General features: G+C 45.7%; 1 protein-coding gene across 1 annotated transcript in view; it reads right to left on the bottom strand.

Annotated features, from left to right (window-relative positions):
• The window catches only part of LOC105561007 (glypican-6), a 173,594-nt gene that overhangs the window by 3,473 nt on the left and 154,069 nt on the right, over positions 1-16,052 (bottom strand). Inside the window, exons 2-7 of the mRNA XM_012010617.1 lie at positions 13,820-13,990; positions 6,271-6,413; positions 1,948-2,196; positions 1,299-1,467; positions 477-885; positions 78-247 (exon numbers count right to left, since the gene is read on the bottom strand). Of these exons, the coding sequence (XP_011866007.1) occupies positions 78-247; positions 477-885; positions 1,299-1,467; positions 1,948-2,196; positions 6,271-6,413; positions 13,820-13,990 (1,311 nt within the window). The remainder of the gene's footprint in view (positions 1-77; positions 248-476; positions 886-1,298; positions 1,468-1,947; positions 2,197-6,270; positions 6,414-13,819; positions 13,991-16,052) is intronic.

Here is a 16,052-nt window from a genome sequence, read left to right as displayed (position 1 = left end):
AGTCACAGGGAAGTAATCATTATTACAATAGGAAAGGGAATTGTTGTGGCGCGCGTTGACAACCGTCTGATAATTACCAGTGTCGATCCAATCGACGTCCTGCCCGTTGAACGCCGATTTCAACCTATTTGTGATAGTGGTCAGCGAGAAAATCTGGTCCCTCACGATGGTCGGTCTGTTCGACATACTGCGCACCTCCGGGTTTAGTGTCTGCGACTCGCCAGCGTTCGATAACGGGTACAGGTACCTGCAAGAATTACAAGCGAAAATAGTCGCGTGCTGTCTTGCCATGACGTTTTTTCTCCCCTCCTTCTTTCTTCATCGAGAGGAGAAAAATGAGGATTACGCGGACTGCAGCTGTAGACGACGTTATACATTTAAAACTTGCAGAGAGCTGAATCGTTCATTTGTCTATAACGAATACATTTCTTATGCCGAGTGAAATTGATTACGAATGGAATCCTGTTCTTTCTTACTTGTCCACGTGCGTGCCGTTCCAGCATTCATTCGTGTTGCTGGGTGGCACCACCAGACCCTCTTCCTGGCACAGCCGGTAGGGCAAGTAGACCCAGAATTGTCGCTGATCGCGCACCCGCTGGCGTATTTCCTTCACCAGCTTGTCCAGAATCGCGGCGGTCGAGGCGCGATCGTCTGTCAATGTTTCCTGATCGAAGTTCAGGGACTCCAGCTCCAGCTCGTGGTTGTCCCTACGTCTACGTCTACCGAGCATCGGCCGGCCGCAGCCGGTGAACACGCGCTGCGACACGTCCTGGCTACTCTCCTGGAAGTTCATGATCGCCTCGGAGATCTTGAGGTTGATCGGACGCACCAGTACCTCGATGTTGAACGGCCCGAGCAGCCGATCAGCGATCTTGTCCACTGCCTCTGCGTTTGGAAATCGAGAAGCGAATTAATTGACGCTCGAGACCGTTCCCAGCGAAACGAAGAATAGTTTGCACGGAATGTGCTCTCCCGCGAAAAATATTTCTTCTATTTCCTTCATTTCTATAAAACATTTTAAATCAGGAAAATATAGAGCACCTGTATCGATATTATTATCGTCTCACTTTTCGGAAGTATTTCCTATTCAATGAAAAATCCATTGTTCATATCTACGGCAGCGCGAGCGAAGTGCAATCATTTCAGCAAAAAACAAAATCTCGCGTAGCTTCCGAAGACTTTCGACGCGTACAACAGATTACGCGCGTCGATGGTCCGCGTTCTCTCGAGATATAATAGCCGGATACTTAGGCGAGACGGAAAGCGAGAAACGGAGAGATGGAGGAGAAATTGCTCACCAACGAACTGATTCCAGTCGTTGTCGAGTGCCGCGTGTTGCGCTAAGCAACCCTTCATCACGTTGGCACACATATCGCCGCACGCCAGCACGTTGTCCGATATACCGCTGCAGGCCGGACAGGCTGTCATCCTGGTCAAGGCAGCTGCGCAATCCGCCGACGGCTTCAGCTACGGCCAACAAAGAGTTCGCTTTAGAATCTGCGCGCGCGGTTGCGGTTGCGGAATAATGGCGTAAGAGCCACAAACGTACAGGGAAATTTAAAGAAGAATACAAGTTAAAGTAGAATAGAACAAAGTGATAAAGAATCGAAATCAAGCGAGGAAGAAGTGAAGTGGAACCAAGGCAAAATAGACAAGTATTCTGTACATTTCTGGCGATTATGTTCTAAATATTTTCTAAATTACAATTTCATATAACTTCACTTCAAACGAATACAAAGAAGAGATCGTCGGGTCAATTTGCAGCAACTTTCTTTGTTCTTAAAGCTTATTCGAAACTCGCAAAACCAATGTTTTTCTTAGACCTGAATTGCAATTTCCAATGTGCAAAATTCAATGTACAAATATTTGTTTGAGGATTGATTGGATGTCGCGTGGTTTGAGTCGAATCGAGCAATGTCAATCTGGACGGTGCCTACGTTCTCTTACCGATTGCATATTTTTCAGCACGTTCGCAGCGACGGTCAAGGCCTGGCTGAACGCCCTCGTGGCCACGAACGATCGTTTAATCTGCACGCCCAATTTCTGCGGCACGTCACCGAACGGCCGCATCTCCTTCATGTGCTCGCCCACGCAGTCCAAATACTTATTGTCAAAGTTGTACTGACTGTTGAGCACGGTGAACATTTTCTGGTAGAGAGTGTTGAAGAAATTGTCCATGGCATCGTTCAGGTCCACCTGAAACGCACAAATCAAAATTTTAATTAGACGGTAGTACACAGGAGAGAATTTTTCCTTAAAATTTACCCTGAAAGTCATGTAATCGTGGGACAATTTTAGGAGTTTTTTGAAATTTTGCCATACATTTTACTAGAATTTCAAAAAACTCAAAGATCTTCGGAATGCCACGTTGTCTCACAATTCCACGAGGGGTAAATTTTAAGAGAAAGTTGGAAATCGTACAAGAAACACATACGTACGTACGTTAAAGATACGCGCGTATTACAAAAATAAATACCCATATTTCGAATTATCTTTGTATAATCAATCTTTTTTCCAAATAATAATTTTTGATAAGAAACACTCTGCGAGGAACGACGCACGAATGCAAGTATGAGTGAGTTAAGAATCTTTTGTAAACCAAGTCCACCTCTTGGCATAAAGACTGAAGTTAAATTAACAAGGAAGACTCTGACGAAACAAAATCACGATTCTTCTACGGAGAAAACGAACGCACTTCTAACGCGACGAATATATTACGAGTGAAATTATTAATTGCACCTGTGTATTTATATAAATTTAATTCTGATGTAAAACTGCTGTCTCGGTATTGTCACGCAGGCGATAATTCGGTTCATTTGGTCGGCGATTATTCAAGAGATAGCGCGCGCTTTTTCGATTTACCATGGTAAACGGCCGTCGCAGCTTCAGACAAATTACGCCTGGACCCGATCATAATTCGGATTAATCGAAAGCCGACAACTGAGACACCGAGCCCGGCGGCTCACTGGAATATTAATGGGTTCGCAGCGATTACTCGCGAAATTAGAATACAAGAGCGCCCGCTAAGAACTCGGCTTCGATCTCGTGTACCGCGCGGGGGAATAAAAGGAAGAGAGGAACAGAAGGACAAATCGGCTATATTTATTCCGTGGGTGCTCTCGTCGACGAAACACGCCTTTAACGTCATCGGTTAATCTAATTACACACTCATTCCTCGAATCTTGGAACAAAATATGAGTCACGCTCATTTCGAGCATTTAGCGGATGGTCGCGTGCGTTTTTTTTTTTCAACGTCGAGGACAGTCCACGAACTTTTCTCGCGAGTTTCTACTGTCGGAAGATTAATAGGATTGCTTTACAAAATTCTAGTTTCAGAGGCACGACGAGCGCAGTAAAGTTGCACGACACAGCAGCGAACCAAATTTAATATACAATATACAGGGTGTCCCATTTTAACTTGGACAGTAAAATATCTCAAACACTAAGCCCGGCAAACAAAAGTGTTTCAGACAAAAGTTACATGGTTTCGACGGGGACGTAAGATGGTGTCATTAATTTGACCTTGAATAGTTGCTTCATGGTCACGTGAAGGTCACCTTCAACTTTTAAAAAATGGAACCCCCTATTGTTTATTGTACTATCTTATTCTACCAATTAATATGAACAACTTTTGTCTGAAACATTTTTTCATTTGAGTACGTATATTAATATCCAAGTTAGTTTTGCCGCAAGTTTAAAGAAAATCTGTAACTTCGTCGCCCAACTACCTTAAGATAACGTTAATAATATTAATATTAATAATAAATTCAAATTGATTTTATTACGCGCTGCGACAAACTCGCACGACAGGCACGAGTACCGCCCTCCTTTCGGAGCCTCGATCCCGGGAGCGTTGAAAACGGCGCGACGCGGCGGATTAATATTCGCGATAAATTTATCAGTGACAGCATCGCGACGATAATGCATTCACGCGACCGGGGCCACTTCGCCTTCCGTCGTGTGCATGCGGAACAGGTTCCGTGCGGCGCCGGTGAATAATTCGAGAGACGATTTGAATGACAATCGACAAAGCGTCTCGTCTCTCGATCGTCGTCTTCCTCCTCCTCCTCCTCCTCCCCCCGCCCATCCTCCTTTTGACACCGCGTGACGAATTGTACGACCGTGTACCTGTCACCCGTGCGTGCCCCCTTCCAGCCAGAAGCCACTTTCAGCCCCGCAGCGGAAGCGTTGCATGTGTGCGACCCCGAGGTCCATTTCTTTTATCTCGCACGCGGGACCGTAATCCGATAGCCCGATAGTTTGCATTATTAACATTCGCCGGCCATCCGGAGTCCGAAGGCGCGACACGCGGTCCATTCTTTAAACCCGCCGCTCTCTTCGGACGATGTTTTTCCGCCCCGCGCACATCGAATGCGCTAATCCCAGGCAGCCGCTTCGCACCTCCGCCGCCCTAGACTGATCAGTTATCTCGCTGGCGACTGGTGCCCGGTGTTGCGTCCCACCGCGTCGGAAAAGTGGATCCCCGAGCCGATCGGAACTTTATTACATCTCGCGCGCTCGCCTCGGATTCTTCTCCCGTCCGTCCGCTTAATAACGCGCTTCCTGACGCGAAACAACACAACCGTGGGCGATCGTGTTTCCAAGTAAAATTAAATTCCACCCCGGGAGCAGTCCGAGGCGGGCCGCGCGCGATCGGGAGCGGGGTGGCGAGCTCGAGTAAATTCAATAGATCGCGGTGTAATTGCGGAAGCCCTTTCCGATAGGTACACGGAGAACGCGCGCGCGGGACCCTTTCGGCGACGGGGGATATTTTCGCTTCGGCGGCGGTCCCTTTATCGGGACAACGCGCCGGCGATGTCAAAAGAGCATTGATTAAATCCGCCTTCGCACGTGATTCCACCCTCCGACGACTTTCGAGCTTCGGGGGGCGCGGACCGGACATCGTGGACAAGGGGTCGTTCCCGCCGCGACAGAAGTTTAAAAGCGCTAAAGGGCGGAGCCGTGAAAGTCGACTCGCGTCGCGCGATTATCCGTCGACCGCTTGGAACGAACGCTTCACGAGGAATTCGAGGACTCGGCACGAAAAACGGATTGACTTTGTTGGACCTACCTTAAATAATAAACTCGCGAAGCTTGCAAAAAGCTCAATTCTTTTCGCCAACAGAAGAAGAAGAAGGAAATTTTCTCTTCTCTTCGAAATTCAATTCTTTTCTTCGCGAAACTAATGTCGAGTGAATAATTAAAAAAACTCCTGCGATTTAAAAACGTGACGTCTGTACGTTTAGACTTTTGCGTTAAAAATATTTCTTATTTTTTTAACGATCGCGTATCATTCGCGATACCTTTGTCGCCGATGCTGTAAGAAAAAGTGAACGGAACGTCACGTCATGTCGTTGTGTTCCGTACGAATCGATCTTGAGAGAGACATATCCGAGCCGGGCGAACGCGTGGAAGGGGATATAAATTTTTTCCCCTTTGAAGATCCAGATACCGTGACATCTGTCGAATTACAGCAAGTTCCGATAACGGCACCGCCTTTACGTCGCTCCGTTTCAAGTGGCGAGTTACAGAGAGAGCAAGAGAGAGAGAGAGAGAGAGAGAGAGAGAGAGAGAGAGAGAGAGAGAGAATTCTCGTTGCCCCTCACGCAACTACACGCGCCGGCGGTACTTTCCAAGGACATATCGCGCCCTTACATCTCCCGCACTCGCGTCTCGTGGCTCCCTTACATCTCTCGCTCGCTGATATTCCGAGAGGAAGGTGTCGCCGGGCGTAATTGCGCGGAAAACGGCTTGCAATAAACTTTAGATCCCGAGACGCGCGGCTCGGCAACACTCAGAAATTTTCTTCACGGCCCGTCGTCTTATTTATTTGCGCTTAACACCGGGGGCGAAGGACGCCCGAGGGCAGGAGCGAAGGGAGGAGGGAGGGCGGAACAAGACGGGGGAAATTAACGCGCGATTGCAATTTGCACCTCCCCCCCCCCCCCGGGGGGAGGAAACACCACCCCGCCCCTCCGCGCGACATCAAACGAGAGGTAAATGAATAGCTCGACGTTACGAGTACCATAATTCCAAATTTTCCGGTAATACGGGAAGACTCTGTCCCACTCGGAGGTGTTCCTTTTCGCCGGGGGAGAGACTGAACAGCGCGCGCAGACGCCGTTCTAACATAAATTGATCGGGATCCGACCTTATAGACGGAATTCTCAGCGAAGAGCGAAATAAATCGTAGTTGCGCCATTTTAACGTCGAGATAATCAAATTCCAGGGGGAGGAACGAGGGTAGAGGGGTAGAGGGTAGGTACTCACCGTTCCTTTCGCGTAATAATTCTCCAGCTCCTTGAAAAAGTCCGTGAAGACATACGCGTTCTGCTCGTAAAGGATACCGTAGGTCTTCTTGAACATCTCGTGAAAACCTCGTTTGCTGGCCGCCAGAAGATCCTTGAAGAAACCTGCGAGCAGATAAGAAACGTGAGTCACGCGATTCCGCCTTGTAATCGCGGCTTACAAATAAAACGAAACCCCCATATAACGCTCCATTAATCAGCCGCTGCGCAGCTCTCGCTCGTGCACTTTGATGAAATTGTCATTTAATTACACTGTCATATTTTTATTATTCGCCGTATAATCGGTAATGCGATGTAAAGAAGAGGGAACCACGAAAGAAACCCCGGGATAACTCGTCGCGAGTCGAGTTTCTCGGCGCTTTGACGCCTGTCCCGGCGGAAAATCGCGGTCGAGCGCGAAACGGGAAATTAGTCGAGATTTCAGGGTGCGAGTCGTCGTCGTCGTCGTTGTCGTTGCCGGCGACGTGGGACAGGAGGGTGTTGGCTCGTATTGCGAATTAAAAGCCCAACGAACTTGCGGCAACTACCCCAACAGTCCTCTCCGTTTCTCTCTCATCTCCCGGGAGCGACACCCCCTAACCCTCTCGCCTCGTGGATCGACGTCTGGCGCTTTTTACACCTCCGGTGGACTTGCGACAGAAAAGGGAGCAGGATTCGTCGCTAAAAGGAATTTTAATCACATTCCCCTCCCTCCCCTCCCGCCCGGCGGAAGTGACGATAAGGAGATTGTTCGTCGGTGAGCGAGGACGAGGGTGGCGGCGGTGTCGAGGCCGGAAAACGGTGCTTCTCGTTGCATCGCAAGCGCAACCGCGCTTTGTTCACCAAGAGCCGCGCGGCCGCGAGATTGAGTCAATGCCCAGCTTCTTTATTCACGTGACATTTCAATATCAATGCACGAACATGACATTCGCAGCACCGGCGGAATTTCATTATTGAATTGTTTGACAGGTTGGTGGCTCCGTTACGAGAGTGAATTTTCAGATTGCTACGTGCTCGTGTACTCTGGGAATTTTGGGGCCCACAATTAGTAGTCGAATTATTTGGATCGTTCGTAACTCTACTCTTGGGCAAAATGTTGACCGCTGTTTTTTGTAGTTAAGCAACTCAACACTTCGGTTAGTGCCTCTTAAGCGAAAATGGTCTTCGCGTTACTGAATATCGACAGAACTAATTGAGAGAATTGATTAGTGTTACTTAAAAATCTTGGATATAGACAGAGTAGCTAATTGCGATTTTTAGCTACGCGGAGTAAAATTCGTAAAAGATTAGAGTGTTACGAACAATCCAAATAATTCGATTACTAATTGTGGGCCCGAAAATGGGTTGCTGTCTTTTTTCCCAGAGTACTACACAGAAAAAAAGTGTCAGATCAACTCTTATATACTTAAATTAACGCGTTCATTGTTTTGTGTACACGCGACGATCTACAATCTTCTTAGAAGCGTTTAATAATCATTCCAACAATATTACAGTCTTGTTGATACTGAAATTGTTACTTCAAGAATACATGTAATTATTTTGACAATAAAATCATTTTAATCATCACAATCTTTGACTTGAAAATGTTATTTTCTGTCCAATTCCTTCCCATTCAAGAAAATTATTCTGAAATAATAAGTATATATTTTTTCTTGATTGAATTACTTAAAATTGCTTCATTCAGGTAAAGTTTTCTTTCTTCAACGCAATATAATCACATTTCAAGAGTTTCACGTTGAAACTAAACATATTTTCAGAACAAAAATGCTCTTTTTTTTCTGTGTATAGATGCGGATAAGCGCAGTTAGACGTTAAATATTACACTGCATCTTTCAGCGTACGAATTAAAACGTAGTATTTTACACAATTAGCGTGGAATGAAATTGAATCCCGTTGAATTTGAGATCAGAGCATTATCCATAAACGAGAACGCAACATTAATGTTAGGATCGTTTAAAATTTCCTAAAATATTGATACATTCGATCAGGGAGACGTAAATTTTGTACCGGATAAAATTGAGCCGGCATACTAATTAATACTACAAACAGCTTTTCTTTAACGAGGAGTTTCAATTGGAATTCCACGCCCGATATTTAAAATATTCATAATTTCCGAAAGCCAATATCCATCACGCGGGGACGATATCCTTGATATCACTCGCGAGACCGTGGTGTCAGCAATTAGCGCGGAAATTGGGACACGTCCCGGCTCGGCGAAGCACGTCCTCGGGTGTCTAATGATTCCGCTTAACGAAATTATTCGAAGGCCGGCACCTTCACGTCGGTCTTTCATCTTTTCCGCTGCACGTCGGCTTTTACAGCCGAAGCCCCTTTGAGGTGCCACCGTCCAACTTTAGCACCTGGTACCCACTTTAGTCGGCACTTCGCTAGATAGAAGTTCGTGCAGCCTTTACGAGAGGCACGAGTCCTCCATCGCTTATACAGAGTGCACATTCACGACAGGACATATAGATATTTATCCAGAAATGAGAATGTAACGTTAAATTCAGCATCGTTTGAAATTTCCTAAAGTATTGATACATTTAATCAGAGAGACGTAAATTTTATACTGGACAAAATTGAGCAGACATAAAAAATTACGAATAATAATCAAGCTTTTTAGTCGACATTAACCGGCCAGTGTTTTAACACAGAAAATATATTGCGAAAAATATTACCTCAGCCAGGGTTTGAACCTGGACCACCGTGCTCTCTAGGCGGGCGTCTCACCAGTTCGACCACTGAGGGCATGTGGTAATATTTGTCGCAATAACGGTACAAAGATAATATCTTCGCGTCTACTTTTCAATTTTAAACTGCGCGCCGATTCGGATTGTCGTGCACAGAACTGCCGATACGCGATTTTTAAGTATCCCTGTCCCCTTCCCCCAACATAGACGCAATTGCTAAGTCCACGTCTTCCAGAGATTGAGTGAGACACCATCTTTCAGTCGTAGGCGTAAATTCGAACACAGAAATCTCTTCAAGTTGCCAGTAATAAATAACAATAATCAAGCTTTTTAGTTGGCATTAACCGGCCAGCGTTTTAATAAAAAAATTTTATGGCGAAAAATATAGTCGGGCCTTTCTCTAGCGAAGAATTGCGATATACGTGTCCTGTCGTGGATGTGTACTCTGTCACAATAATATCATGGATTTACAAAAAACAATATATTCCTTTTTGTTAATTAAAAACAATTATGACAATAAAAAGGAACATTTACCCCCCTTTCGTCTGTCTTTCTGTCTGTTTCATCATCGTCTTCAGTTTTTCAACGTCAATTTGTCAATTTCACGAATTATCTCATCACACATGCAATATTTCCTTACAAGTCGCAGAATTTACAAGTATTCTGAGGACACTCTGCGCGTACCGGAGTCAACACGATTTTCCCCGGGGGGTTTTTTTCCGTTGAGATTCCACGAATGACGAAAGTTGGAAAGTCTCGCGAAACTCAACAGTGTAACTTATGCACTTGGGTTTCTACGACGCGATAACACGGTTTTTCGCGGCCGAAGTTTAAACCTGCCAACTGACTCTCTCGATCTCCATCGACCAGGTGGAACAACGTGGCCAAGTCGTGTAACCGGATACTTTACAGCGTTCCCATTTTTAATTTCGCCCCAAGATTTCTCGACTCCTTAGCAGACTAAAGTATCGCCGATGCTCGCTCCGACGAAAATGGAAAAGATAAAGCGGGGAAGTGGCCAAAGAGCATTGCGTAAAATTATTTAAACACACAAAGGACCGCGCGTCCCATTATGCGCGATAATATCCTCGAAGAACTTCTCTCCACGGAGCGGTTGCTCTTCGAGACACGCAGCTGGGGCGCGCACGGTAACGGATAGTGTTCGAAACGGCTTCAAGAGAGCCCCGAATAATTATCGTTCTCGACACAGGCATTCCGAGGGCATTCAGGTATTGTGCGAATTGTTAACGCTACCTACGCTAATTACGATGGCGCACTCGCGTTCAACGTTCAACTATTAATTGCAGCGCGGAGCAGACGGCGCTCTAAATGCAATCGCATCTGTTTGTGGCGCACAAATGCAGATATAGACGTCCCGGACGTTGCTTTTATCGTTATCGAGACTTAAAAACGTTTGACGGATATCGACGAGACGAAAGATAATTGGGGACGCGCATAAACAGAGTCGATGCGAGCGAGATGCAACTTGATTATAAAAGTTCGATAATTTAATCGCTAGAACGCTACCTCGAGCGAAAACAGATAGAACTCTACACGGAAAGACCGGCTAAGGCAAAACTAACTCAAATAAAAATTTAGCCTAGCGTGTAGGGAAGTCCAGGTTCAAACCCTGAGGTAATATTTTTCGCAATAAATTTTCTGTATTATTAAAATTGCCAGATACGGTCAATAAAAATCACTGATGTTGTTAATTACTGCTGGCGACTTTTAAAAATATCCTTATCGAATGAAAATGTATAAATAATGGGACATCTGCATTGTTTTGTGTTGCAACATTCACATGGAACAAATTACTGAAATTACATATCATTTTCAGGCTATAGAAGCAGTAACATGTCTAAAAAAATAAACAGAAACTAGTCTTAGGTATAAATCTCTTTGGTTTAGGATACAATATTGACCTTTGAAATGTTTGCTAAGGAAAATTGCGATTTTTGACGTTATTTGGACGGTAATGATATTTTGCGTATAAAGATAACATCAAAATGTCGCACCTCTACTAATTAGACACGTGGTAGCCATACCGGTCTCTCCGTGTACGTGGCTGTGCGAGCGATTATTGCAAATAATTTTCGTACGGGTAAAATCAAGTGAGGGAAGCAACTGAGAAGGTAAAGGAATTAAGAAAATGTGGATAAGTGACGACCTGGTTGCGCGACATGAATATGCATGCACTTGTACGCCGTTTCGTTATTAAGTTGCGTGTATTCGCAAACGTCGCGCAAACTCGGGCAAATCAAATTTCAGGCGTCCCGACCCCGGGACTCGGATATCTAAAAGGTGCATGCAAATGGGAGTATGCGGAAACACTTTGGGGAGGGTGGATACCCCGTCGGAAGCGCACGGATACAGAGGAAACGAGAGGAAACGGCGGATATCCTGACGATCCCCCTCCCCCCTCCTTCCCGCGCAATTTACGTGCGAGCGAAGGCGTGACAGATTCTCCCTATAAATCGCCGAATAACAAATCAATAAGGACGCTTTTATTTGCGGCGCGGCTTCCATCCTCGCCGCGCGGTTTCGGTAAAATATACGAGGTGCTCCGCGCCGCTCTTCTCCCCGGCCGCGTATTCCCTCGCAACCAATAGCTCCGCGGTAAAAATACCGTTTACCCTTTTTTCGCCCCCCCCCCTCCCCCCGACACGCTTTCAATTCACATCTCCAGCCAAGGAAATTCCGCTCTGCGATTAATAGGGGACGCACGTCGCGCTCGAAAGTAACCCGGACGGCAGACTCCGCCCGTTGTCGCGGCGAAAAAAGGACGTTACTCATATCTTATTTAACACACCCGCGATTACAAGAAACCCTCGTTCGGAGGAGACGTCATTTTTCCGCCATTTTCGCGCAATTTTTTTTCTTCCTCCTCCTCCGTGTGTTGACGCAATCGAGTCGATACTCTCGACAACGGCCCGCATACAGATGCCTCCTCGAGCGCGCGCACACAAGACAGCATCCGCATCAAGAGCACGCGCCCCCCCCCTCCGCTCCCTCCCCCTTGTACGACTCTTGTAAAACCCTCGTCGATGCAGCCCGCGGTTCTCCTTTAATTAGAAAAAAAAAAAGCTCGCGAGCAGAGCTCGCTCTCGGCTTGGAGGAGCGCGCGGGCCGCAGCGAGAGGTCGTCAACATCCACTCTCGCGCGGCCGCCGTTATCCCTGAAATCTCCTTTCATCCCCGCTCTTCAGCCATCCCCCTGCCCGCTCCGGGGGCCCACGCTTAAGACGAGAGCGTGCGTTCGATCGAGCATTGTGTTTCGAGCATGTCCGTTAAAAAGTTCGCCCGCGGGATCGACTAGATGTTTCACCGAGGGTGATCTTCCGAGTGACGTCCGGCCGATTAAACTGCACGCCGAGGGTGGCAGGTGAGCGGCGAGGAGAAGAAGGCACTTAACCGCCGGCAAAGGGGGGGGGCGGGGGAGGAAGAGGAGGGGTTTTACTTTGATGTTACTACTGCAAGATTCGTTTCGGTTACCCACTTTCCGAGCCCTGGTATTTTTCTCTGGTAAATTTACGCTTTATATACTCGTATAATAAAAAGCTCCGGCTCTGCAGAAGTTTCCCTGGCGATTTCCTGAGGACTCCTTCTTACACACTTAATATCTATTCCGCAATCTTACATCGTTCTTACAGAAACATCACGATCTTTCGAGAGACTTCTTCGGACGCGCAAAACGAAGAGTCTCACTTCCGTCTCGCCCTTCCGACTCCTGGAAACTCTCCCGAGTCTCTTACTATGAAATATATTGACTTTACTTCCGGTACCTGAATGCACGAGCGCGGCGCGTTACTTTCGAATAAGTGGATTAAAAGGATTTGAATAAGGCGATTAAAAAGTTTCGCCGGGTGTAAAGCGAACAAAATGCTGGCCAGGCGTGGGGAGCCGTGGGGCGGTTTACGCTGAAATTTGTATCGGGGACACGAGGGACTTGTTAATCGCCAGCGGTGAATACGAAATTTAATTTCCGCCTACTTTATCCGAAAAGATTTCCATCGGAGACAATACTCGTATCTAAAATACAGATTCTCTACTTTTGATTTAAAAATCTACATTTTGATTTAAAAAAAAAACACGCTCAAGATACGATCGATAATTTTTTAACGTTCAACCGCGCGTTTCGTGGTCCTAGAAATTCCTTCGACACTGCACCCTCAGAAAGGATTTCTCTTACCGAGACAAAAATCATTCTTGGCTCATTTATATTTCTCAGAACCTCGTTTAATATAAAAATAAGACGATATGAAAATAAAATCAATAACTCTTATTCTCTTCTATCGAATTAATAAAACTTGACTTGCTATATTGAGACAAGAGTAACTTATTTAAATGTAAGTTTCTTGCGTTTAGAATAAATTTTCCCTCCATCTTACAACACAACCACGACATTCGACAAAAGACGATACTATCATTTTAGAATTTTTCATTTAAGATTAAAATATTCCTTTCTCTATAATAAAGATGATTGTTTTAAATTTATACCTCGACAAAAGACGATATATACTATCATTTTATTCTAGATTTTAGAATTTTTCATTTAAGATTCAAATATTTTTTTCTCTATAATACATTCAAGTGTAATAGCATTGGATCCGGAAATTTTTTCTGTGGGTGTGACGGTAATAAGCGACGCAGGGAAGCTTTGTTTTCCCTCGCTGTCCTTCGTCCATTCATTCAACTTCCCGCTTCGGAAAGAGAGAAAGAGAGAGAGAGAGAGAGAGTGCGAAGCAGAAAGAGAGAAAACATATCTCGCGATATTCCCCCGGGCATTGCCACGCGCCGCGGGTTTCCCTTATCGACGAAATCGGAAAAAGACAGTGCTACTCACTGTGGAACCTGTTTCCCCGCATGGACAGGACCTGGTGCATTCTCTGGAGAGTTTCTTTGGTGGCCTTCTCGTGCTTGTCGCGTGCCCGCGCCTGCAATCTCAGTTCCATGTCGGCCGAGCAGCACACTTCGCCGCCGCTCCTCGCGCTGCCGCATATTTTAAGCTCCTTTGCTGTATGAACAAAAGAAATAAACATTAGATTGGCCTCAGTGTTCGAATTGGTGAGACGCCCGCCTAGTGTGTAGAGACGTCCAGGTTCAAAACCTGGCCAGGGTTTTGGTAATATTTTTCAAAGAGGTAATATTTTTCGCAAAAAATTTTCTGTATTATCAAAAATGCCAGATATATAGTCAAGAAAACACTGACGTTGAAAAATTGGATTAATGAAAAATACCCTGAGACGAGACGGCGAAGTGATCGATAGGATCCAGAAATTCTGCCGTCGATCGACGTATCGTTCACCGCGTAATTATTGTCTTTCTATTTTCGTTAACAAATTTGCGAAAAGATTTTTTCTCGTGTTACAGAATTATCTATCTTCGGGTTTGCTTCTTGGCTCGTAAAGTCTGAAATATTTAACTATCTAACCCTCGAACAAGTTTGCCGACCCATAGCATTGTAGATGAAAAAAATAATTACACGATAAATTAGTTAACAAAATATTACAAGCTGGTTTGTTGGTCAGGATGTATAATATGAGCAAACTAATTTCTTTTAAACATTTGATATAATTAATAAGGCTCTAATGTGAAAACACAAATACGAAGTAAAGGAGTGAGAGCCAGGACGGGACGTTAGTGTCTAAATAATTTTAATTTTAAGCTGCGAAAAGTAATACCTCAGCCAGGGTTTGCACCTGGACCTGCCTCTCGCTAAATAATTTCTTTTATACGGCGTTAAATTGAGATCGCAGCCGAACGTGATATTTATTTGAGCGCGACGAAAGAAAAATTACGTAGAACCCCCGAGCTCCTCAATCGGGAAGACTAGAAAGGGAGGACAACGGTGGGCAAAATGTTTTCAGGCTAAATACCGTGACTCGGAGTGTGTTTGAAGAAGAGAAAAGTCTCAGTGCGCGAGAAGCTCGTGGAGATTTTCGGTAAATGCAATTTAGTTTTAAGAATCTGAGGGCATCCACGTAGGTACACAAAGCGCCCAGACTCGAGGAGAACGGACGCAGAGACATTGTTTTCTCTCCTGAAAGCACATTTCCGCACGCGTTCGCGTCAACGGGTGGCAAGTCGTGAATTAAGCGCAGAAATTACTGTTTCTGTTGGAAGCAGCTCCAGTTTGCTGCCGCTACTGTTTACTCAAAATGCCGTGATTTCAATTCGCCACGGGAGCGGTTTCACTATGTTCTTTGTGTCCTTAATAACATTCTTGTTGGTAAAAATCATGACAGTAGACAACATCGAAAAATCCGCGAGCGAATTCGCAGCCAATCTATCGCGTCGACGACAAATCGGCAAATCGCGCAAATAAATCGCCGTATTTATTGCCGAGGTAGAGCGACGGGAAGGACGCTAATCGAGCGTGTCGAAGCGTTTTACAATTCACCGTGGATTCCGCGGACGGGGTGGAAATCGCCTCTGTAGGCGCGATAGAAATCGCTCGGAGGTAAGTGCCATTGTTAGGCACAAAACAGGAAACATTCCACGGGGGATTCTCCCCGTACGCCACGTCTGCCGGCTCTCCTTCGGCCTCGCGTTTCGGGGATGAGTAACGCGCGCATTTTTGGGGATGAAACGATCCGTCCAATGAAAGAGAGGGCGGCGGCCTCGCTTCCTCGAGGGCACTCGGAAATGCGGAGGGTAAATTCGGAGGCGTCGCCGCGCGGATGCTGAAAACGCACACACGCACACCTCTCTCTCCGCACGCGCCGCAGAATTACAGCTCGTAATCCTTTGCAACGCCTCGCGGAGTAATTACCGGATTCGCGTCGTCGCTTTAATCCTCTTAGTGCGCGGAAGGGCGCCCGCTACTCGTGGTTATAAAAAAAAAATTATACACGGTGAGAATAAAACTTAATTATTTTATTAAATTAAATATTCGACCCTTTTGAGCGCCAACGTGATTTCCCGGCAGTAAACTTCATTAAAATATATGGTAATTATTTAGATTAACACACCCACCTCCAATAACCTTGGGCTTGACATATATTATAGAGGTCACCCTCCTGAGTAACCCTCAGAAGGATTTAGCCGGCGCTCGTTGTTTATTAAAAAGTTATTAA

Source organism: Vollenhovia emeryi, unplaced genomic scaffold (genome assembly GCF_000949405.1).
Source record: "Vollenhovia emeryi isolate VEMERY1.0 unplaced genomic scaffold, V.emery_V1.0 DF939215.1, whole genome shotgun sequence".
Lineage (NCBI taxonomy): Eukaryota > Metazoa > Arthropoda > Insecta > Hymenoptera > Formicidae > Vollenhovia > Vollenhovia emeryi.
The sequence above is the reverse complement of the archived record's forward strand: the minus strand, read 5'-3'. Positions and strand labels throughout refer to the sequence as shown.